Genomic DNA, 9,132 nt, shown 5'->3' with positions numbered 1-9,132 from the left:
CGCTCGGAGTTCCCTGCTCTGCCTATTGACAGAAGCGGGTTCTCCTCGTGGGTATCCCCGGATTTACGCACGACGCTGCGCAAACACCGCGCTCCGGGAGCGACACCCCTCACACCCACTGCGCAGGAGGAATGCGGACTGTGAGCAAAAACACAGTCGAGTTCTGTTGAAGAGGTTTCAGGTCTTAACTCGACCTCCAAACTCCAAAAAAACTTTACATTTTCCAGAAAAACAGATTTATCAATTTTTAACTATTTGGCGCACCTGATCCTCGACAGTTCCGCACTTTGGCCACACACACGCATTATTCTAACATAGAAAATCAAATGAGAAGATTACCAGATAATCACAACACTTCAGAAGTACCTTGATCCATGGACCTCATCATGTGGTACTGTGCCAGCCTCCAAGTCTCTCTGAACATCTGGAGAAGTGGGGGGTGAAAGTATTCTTTGAAAAAAAAGAAAGAAAAACTACTTCCTTTTAAAAAACATAACAAATAAAAATCTGTAAAGTTCAAAACGATGGAGGAAAGGAAAAGAAATCGCAGGAAAATTGCGCGTAAAACTCCAAAGCATGCGTCTGCATCAGCTCCAGCCGCGGTTCTGGTATGAGGTCTCCCCTCCTCGAGCTCTATAAGGATTACTTGAGCATCGAGAGCGGCTTCCTTCCCCGCTCTGGGTGTTTATAATGGTCCCGCGCTGTAAAATAACGGGATTCCCTCAGTGTTTCCTCCTGTTTGTGCGCCTTTGCCATGGAAACCTGGAGCCGGTCCATGTCGGAGACTCAGGGCTTTCCTGCAAAGCCCCACTCTCAGGAATCCATGACGTCTCCAGCTCCTGCGCCAAAGCATTTCTGCGGCTTGTCTCAGACAGTAGCACACAAGAACTTCATTGTGGAGATGAAGAAACCACTGTACGAGACAGAGGGGGGAGAAAACCACTTCTGGACATTGATTATCCGACATGTTCGAACTTTTGTTTCCCTCCTACAACCCCCTGACTCTGAAAAAATAAATCCAAGCAGGATTTGAAGATATTTTAGTGGCATTTGATGCTTCGAAAATTATAAATTGATGCGTAAAAAAGAAGAAAAAAGCAGATAAAATTAGGAGGACGAGCTCCACAGTGGAGACAGATCACAGCATCAGTTCATAACCTGTTTCTCGTTTCTGGAATAGTTGGTTTGGAGCCAGCATTGTTATACAGTCACAGACTTTGGCTCCAAGAACAAACCAGAATGAATGAAAAGAAACTGCATAAAACCACAGGTTATCTCTTAAATCCAATATCTGGATCATTCATGTCGGATTTTTTTGGGTTCCTTTTTGGGAAAATAAACATCAGAATCGAATCGATAATTTCTGGAAATTATTATCGATACGCAGCCCTAACTACTACAGAATTAAAATTTGGGTTATTTATAACTATATTTTGAGTGTGTAAGACAGAAACAAGAGGAGATTCCTCCCTGCTGTTCTGTACATCTCATCCAGGGGCGTATCTCAAAGGCCACAGGGGCACCTGAGCCCCCCTAACAGGAGGGTGTGCCCCCCTTCCAAATAATCTCTAAAATTATTTTTTACATTAAATTGGGCCTTTAAAATGTAAAGCGATTATTTATTAAGCACCTAATTTTAAAAAGACACATTAACCAAAAGGGAAAAAAATTTCACATTTGATTTAATTGCAAATATATATTTTCTACAAATATTGTTGTAATTTTTTTCAGATTCCCTCTATTTTTAATGCCATCTTTGTGTGACGCCACTGAATTGTATTTACAAAATAGACCAAAAAAATAAAACAGTTTTTTCAAAAACTAAATAGAGGAGTTGTCACATGAAAAGTTAACTCTACTTCCAGTTTGGGCAAATATTTAAAGTTAAATTCTAAATTTGAAAATACATTTAAATAAAATCAAGTCAGAAATGAATAATGTTTTTGAAAGTTTTTATGTTTTTTTTGTGAAGTTTTACGTTGGAATCTTGTTTTGCATAGCACATCCCCTAGTGGTCACTTTAAAAACTGCACTTTTCTCCAGTTTTAAACATTTTTTGCAAATAAAACCTGAATACTAACACACATTTTTTTACATCAGATTAATAAAGCAGCTTCCCATCGTTGTGTCTCTCATGAAAAATCCACAAATCTAAATCCAGTCTCTTTGATTTGTTTTTTTCTTTTTTCCACAATGCAGTGATGTTCTATTGTTCTGCTGTCATGAGTCTTTTTAAATGTTGAGCATCAAATGAACTCTCTATTAAATTCTTTGGGTTGGGGACCATCCACGTGACATCTGACTGAAAATTTTAAAAATATATATAAAATAAATATAAAATATATCTGCAGATCTTCAATCGTCCACTAGGGGCTGGCTGCACTTCATTTCTGCTCACCCTCACATGAAAAAGTCAAATTTTACAACAAAAATGACCTATTTTAATGTTTTTCTAGTACATATTTGATCTAAATAGCTAAATAAATTAAATTAAAACAATTAAAGTGAATGAAATATTTAAAACTGTTGAAATAAATGTATTTAAGGCTAAATTTTAGATGTCGATGAACTATTTAGTATATTTTAAAGCTGTTTGATCTTAATTTGAAATGAACTTTAAAAAAAGTAAGTGAACAGAAGAAACAATAGCATGTAAGAATCCCTTTAACATGAATAGGAAATAAAAAAAATAACCTTTCTCTGTGACATAAAACAAGCATAAAGTTAGCTAACGTAGTAAGTTAGTGTCACTAACCAAATAATCGTTGTTCATTCGGTGTGTCATGATTTTGACAGAGATGTCCGACCGAACCAGCTGGGATTTCAGAATCTGACGACACTGTAAAAGTGAAAGATGAATTAACAAAACAATTTGTTGCATTTAAATATCAGTTTTTATCAAATAAAATGTTTGAGTTGTGTAAAGCATTAACTAAAAATTTTAATTTCGTGCAAACTAATAATTTTAATGATAGAACTTTAGTTAACTGATCAATATTTCACTTTTTACAGTGTATGGTGACATGAACCCTGAAGGAAAAATGATGCTTAAATGAAGGTGGAACTTATGAACAAAACTGCAAAAATGAACAATACAATTAAAGAAATGACTAAGTATGACTGTTGGATCCTCCTCAGGAAAATATGAGTGCTGGTGAAGGTAATCGGCAGCCTGGTTTGGGTTAACTCATGGATTAATCTGAGTAACGAGTCGGTGCTGTGAATAAGTCTGAACCGCAGCAACCAGGTGGGGGGGCGACTGGCGTTCTGGATCCAGATGTAAATTCCTCCAGAGTTACAGGTCAGAACTGAAATTCTGCACAATGAGTAAACGAACACAGCCAGGGAGTTTAGATCCCCATGAAAATCCTTTTTATAGGGCCTTTAACACAGGGGCTAATTTACATTAGGGGCTTTGTGCCCCCCCTCCAGTCTTGGCCCCTAGAATCAGCCATCTTTACCCCCCTTTTCAGCGCCCCAGATCACAGCCCCGTCATAGAGAGGAGAAGTGCCCAGACGGCTCGGTTCTGCTGGTTTTTTTCTTCTTCTCTGAGAGCTTTTTTCCGAGTTCAGGCTGTTATTTTCCGTCACTGTGAAACCGCTTTGGGACAGACCTGTCTGGGTCAGCGGAGAACCCTGTTCGCTTGTGCTGCTAAACTTAAACATGAGACCCGTTTGATGATATTGTCATGTGTGGGGACAATAAATGATCACTTTTGTCTCATTTTTATACAAAAAAACACTTTTTTTTCAGCTTTAATCAAAACCTCTTAGCCGATATTTAACCTATATCAACATATGTATCATATCTGATAATTTCTGAGACCTTTATCTCATCAGCAGGATCCAAATCGTCCTTTAAAAGTCCCAATGTATTTCATTTTGTGCATACTTTCTACCCTGTAGTTCAGCATCATTCCACTGGGGGCAGTAGAAGAACTCTTCCTGCTCATTTCAAAATGGCTGCCTCCACGGAATCTCAAAACCTGTTTTGGCGGGAAAAAGGTTTTGCTGAATTTCTAAACTTAATGGTGAGAGTAACTCATCTATTATTTTTTATTTTTTTAAATGGCTAATTTTTACATGGAAATAATGCAACATTTGTTAATAAATAATTATTTATAATACTGTTAGATCATGTTAAAAATGTGTGAATCAAATTTGAGACAGTGGGTAAATAAGCAGCTTTTTTTCTGAATGTTAATAATTTAAACTAAAATTGTTATATACAAAAACTCAACAGATATTATTTGTATGACAGCGTATAAGTGTCACAAAAAAGTAATAATATGGGATTTAAAATAGTAAATTTACATTTTAAAATCGTGTAAATTTATGAGCAAAAAGTAATAAATTTATCCTATACGGCTTTTATTCTGGTTTTTTAACAGTTATGATTTTTTTTTTCTCGTGAGAGTACAAAATGTAATTTAAAATATAGCAATTATTTTGGTTGTAAATTGACCCTAAAACTCTGTTTAATAATTAATCAAATCTATATCTCTTAAATCCCAGCAAAGGGTTTTAAAAAAAATCTAAATTCTAAAAAATATGAATTTTCTGTCAATTCTTTGACGAGTTAAGCTCAGAAAATGTTTTCCTGAAACATACACGCACAAATCATAACTGAAATTATAAACATTGAATTTTTAAGTATATTTATTAAAATTATACTTGTTTTAACAATTATAAAACTTTTATTGGTTGTAGATTTTTGTTTTTAATGACAAATGCACCTTTTAGTAGTTATAAAATTAAAAAGGTGTAATTTCTAAATTGACTATTGATTAAATGATCCCCTTTCTATTTTTTGTTGTAAATTATTTTATTTTTCTAATGACTGAATAATTAACCGTTTACAAGCTATACATTAACTAGGTTTGAAAGTTAAGTTTTTATTTTTATGAATACATTTATGAGTAATAAGCCGACCAAAGAGCACTTGTTAAATGTTGTCGTACATTAACTAAAAAAGGCTAAAACTATTTGTTACCAGTTATTTTTTTTGTGTGTAAAACTTTAATCAATATGTGAGAGAACCATGGCATGCAAAAATATCCTCTCTGTTGTTGATGTCATAGATACAAAATTTAATTGTTTTTTTCTTTTTTATTTATTTTCTTGACGTGGTTTTTGAATGTAAGGAGAGACTCAAGAACCACTCAAAGTTATTTGAATTCTTGAACTAGTGGAAGCTCATTTCCTAAATAAAGATTTGAGTGAGTGAATTGATTCGGTTGTTTAGAGAATATCATACAGACGGTCTTTCTGGTCTTTAGAAGGAGACATGACTCTAAGATCCAGTCTTGGACTTGTACCATTGTTGAGGTAAGAATACGGCCAGCTTCATGAGGAGTTTTTGCTGGCGTGAATATTACTGCATCATCAGCATACTTTTGTATATGGATGTTTTTGCATACCTCGGGTAGATCATTGATGTATAATGAGAACAAGACTGGTCCGAGTATGGATCCTTGTGGAACTCCAACAGTGCACTCTCGATAGGGCGATTTGACTGCTAACCACTACACCTTGTTGTCTATTCGTGAGATACGATTTTATCCAGTCAATTGCCACTCTATTTGAGAAATTAAAATGAGTTCATTTGGCTAGTAATATATTGTGGTCAACAGTGTCAAAATCCTTCTTTAGGTCCAAAAAACTGCCCCAACACAACCCCCTTTATCCTAAAACCTCTTTGTGTTTTCAAGAAATACACAAAGTGCAGACTCGGTTGAATGGTGACCACGAAATCCAAACTGCAAAGGATCCAATGGATTATGACATATGTTAAAGTCTTCAATTATTTGTTGTACAACCCTTTTCTCTATTATTTCTGAAACTACAAGTAGAATATTGATTGGCCTGTAATTTATTTATTTTAATAGAAACTCATATAGATCCTTAATAAAATAATACAATCCACTTCCCGAGTCCTTCCTCGTCTCCCCAACGCAGGATGAAATCCCTAGAAACCCCACCCCCCCCACCATCCTTTCCCCACAGGATTCCAGTCCTGCCCCTTGTGGTATTTCATAACTGCGTCTATCTTTATCTGTAAGCTGCAGAGAATAGATGCGGCCCGCTCTATATTTGGTAGTCAAAACAAACCCGAACGGCCCTATTCAGCACTTTGGCTGAAAGCGAAACCAGCTCCTCCCATCCCGACTGTTGAGGCAGCTTCCACAATCACAACTAATCCCCCCCTACACCCATCCCCGTTTCGCTCCCACCAGAGGGGAAAATGTGGATTTGATCCGGTCCGCTTTAGTGATCCACGGGCTTTTGTGGATCTGGTTTTGGAGGCTTTAGCCAGAATCACAGAGGATCACGGGCAAAGGCGGGGCGACACTTTTACGGTTTAACTTTAAGACACATCAAACAGCTCCGGGCTCGCAGAGCTATAAATAGTGCTGGAGGTGGGTGTGTGTTCATGCTTTGGAGTGTTTCAGTGAAACACACAGAATAGTAAACAACTGGGTCATGACTTAGTGTCCCGCCGTGGAGGTTTCTGTTGTTTCAAGCCACTGAGAAGCAGAAGCCTCAGCAGGTTTCAAGCCTGAAGGTCTGCTCAGTCTTTGAAGACCTTTGGTTCAAGTTAAATTAAAAACATTTGCTGAAAGTTTTTGTTTTAGGTTATGAAGTTTTTAGTAGAAAGATTAAATTTGGCCCAAAACTGAGCATCAGAACACACATCTCCACAAATGTGTTTAATAAACAACAAAGTTGTATCTTTATTAAGTCTTTGCTTTTTGATTAAATATTTGGAAGCACATTTTTATATTTAAAATCTCACTAGAAATGGCCAAAATATTGTTTGTAAAAATGAGTTTTATGGTCACTGAATGACCCTCGCTGGACCCCACAAGACAGTGCGCTGAACTTTTTTTCATCATTGATTTTTGAGTTTCACTAATGTCCATAGCAGACATAAAATCCTGTCCACCTTTGTCCACATTTGTCATGGAATGAATCACACATCAATAAGTGGGTGGAGTCATCTGGACCCCATAATAGGCCTTAAAATATGTCCTAAAACCCACTAACGAAACCAAAACACACTTCACTACCACTACTTTCTTTATCACTACAACCTTCTTCATCACGGCCACTTTCCCACTTTCACCTTCTTCACCACCACTACAACCTTTTTCACCACTACAACCTTCTTCACCACTACAACCTTCTTCACCACTACAACCTTCTTCACCACCACTACAACCTTCTTCACCACTACAACCTTCTTCACCACTACAACCTTCTTCACCACTACAACCTTCTTCACCACCACTACAACCTTCTTCACCACTACCACTTTCTTCACCACCGCCAGAGAAAACACTGGATCCAATCTTCAAGCAGTATTTAAATAAAAGGAATGATAAAATCACTAGAAACTAGGGAGATGGGACATTTGTTCTGGTTTGACACGGGCTTTAATAACCAAAAGTTAAACTTGGTGTGAAAGTAAATGTGATCAGGAGAGGATGGTTTAGAAAATGACAGAAAACACAATGACTCGTGAACTCTGTATTTGTGGCTGGTCTTTGCTTTTGAAGATCTTCTTTACAACCTCGGACGGAATGTCGATCCTCTGGCCTTCGGTGGAGAACTTTCAGGGCTGTTTTCTGTAATTTCAGCACCACTGACTCACCGATCAGAGGCTGCTGTTTGTTCTGATGACTGGAAATGTTCAGGCTCACTCCGGACCGATGACGGGCCCTAATGTCTGAACTCCCCACAGTCCTTCTCTGTAATCAGCGCTGCAGTTTGTCTTTCCACCTTTGGAGCCATTACTCTAAAAAAAAAAAAAAAAAAAATCCATGTTTTCATGTCTTAACTTCCTGAAATCCAGAAGAACCGTCCAGTGGAAGAGCTGACCTCAGAGGTGGAGAGTGCAGCAGGAGGTCATCTCTCCTCTCGTGGTCGTCTTGGCCTGAAGGTTGGGATCAGATTCCACACGTCTCTGTCAACTCTTCTGGTTAAGATGGTCGCTCTAAATCCTTTTCTTCCTGATGCTCTTTAAGATGTGAAGCACCACAGATAATTGAGGCTGGATTTGTTTTTGCTGAAATCTTAGAGCCTGAAGATCCTGAACTTGTAAAGTGCAAAGTCAACTCTCAGAATGGACTTTGACTGCGATGGGATTTTCTTTGGCGGGAGCTCCTGGAGGAGAGACGGAGATGTTGATGTTAGCGGGCAGCTCTGTTGATCCTGGAGTGGAATTTCAATCTTCATGGGGCTGATTTACTTTAATGGTTTCTTTTAATTCTAAAACTTGTGCAGCTGACATGGAAAAAAAAAGAAGTTGAGCATGTGAGGAAGTTCTAATCCAAACATGCAGCTACTGGCTGTGTTCAAAAAAACCTAAACTGTCTCCTGTTTCCAAGGCGTTCGCTGCTTCTGTCCCTCTCATGAGCTTTAGGACCAAACAGAATATTCAGGATTGTTTCTTAAAACTGGTTTGATGTTTGGACTCCAACACTTCTTCCCTTGAAGGGAAACCAAAGAAATCTAGACTGTAGATGAACTTTTTGTAGAAAAGTCAAAGAAAAATGAGAACAAGTTTTAACCACTTAGATGCCAGTTCAAAGGCTGCATGGTGGTGTAGTGGTTAACACTAGTGGGAAGGCCCTGGTTTGAATCCCAGCTTTCTGTGTGAAGTTTGCACGTGTTCTCCGGGAACTCAGTTTTCCTTCCACAGTCCAAAAACACGCTTCATGAGTTCATTGGTGACTCTAAATGTGTGTAGATGTGAGAGTGTGGTGCTGCAACAAACTGACATGTTCAGAGCGTATAGGCTCCAGCAACCCTGTGAACCTGAAAGGATTCAACAGTTCTGAAAATGGATGAAGACATTGACTGTACGGTTTTCTTCCAGTAAAATAATGTAAATTTAGTCACCATTCTTTCGTGATATGGATGTAGTCGGTGAGCAGTGATTGGTGTAAATCAGTCTGAATCAACGTTTCTATGGCAACCACTCTCTCCAATCAGGAGTGAGATTGTTGGAAGGCCACACCCCTCCATTGAAAGTGGGTTCAGAGGAATCTGTCAATCAAATGTTTAGTACGTTTGACATGAGGCCACATACTTTTATTGAGGCATCTGATTGGTCAGATTACAGCTTGA

At 38.0% G+C, this 9,132-nt stretch overlaps 1 protein-coding gene and 1 long non-coding RNA gene across 3 annotated transcripts in view; both read right to left on the bottom strand.

Annotated features, from left to right (window-relative positions):
- Positions 1-2,837, bottom strand: part of nfatc2a (nuclear factor of activated T cells 2a) — a 24,032-nt gene extending 21,195 nt beyond the window's left edge. Inside the window, exons 1-2 of one of the 2 annotated variants that reach the window (XM_036212871.1) lie at positions 2,756-2,837; positions 367-424 (exon numbers count right to left, since the gene is read on the bottom strand). In XM_036212871.1, coding sequence (XP_036068764.1) covers positions 367-424; positions 2,756-2,785 — 88 coding nt within the window. In that variant the 5' untranslated portion in view covers positions 2,786-2,837. Of the gene's footprint in view, positions 1-366; positions 451-2,755 lie in introns of both variants that reach the window. The other variant, XM_036212872.1, reaches the window with a different exon arrangement.
- Positions 2,838-7,515: 4,678 nt separating this feature from the next.
- LOC118598965 lies at positions 7,516-8,749 on the bottom strand. Its single transcript, XR_004948219.1, has 2 exons — positions 7,882-8,749; positions 7,516-7,798 (listed from the first exon to the last, which is right to left on the bottom strand). It is a non-coding gene; the product is annotated as an uncharacterized LOC118598965 (long non-coding RNA).
- Between the last annotated feature and the right edge of the window lie 383 nt (positions 8,750-9,132).

Source organism: Oryzias melastigma, linkage group LG7, assembly GCF_002922805.2.
Source record: "Oryzias melastigma strain HK-1 linkage group LG7, ASM292280v2, whole genome shotgun sequence".
NCBI classification, from domain to species: domain Eukaryota; kingdom Metazoa; phylum Chordata; class Actinopteri; order Beloniformes; family Adrianichthyidae; genus Oryzias; species Oryzias melastigma.
The sequence above is the reverse complement of the archived record's forward strand: the minus strand, read 5'-3'. Positions and strand labels throughout refer to the sequence as shown.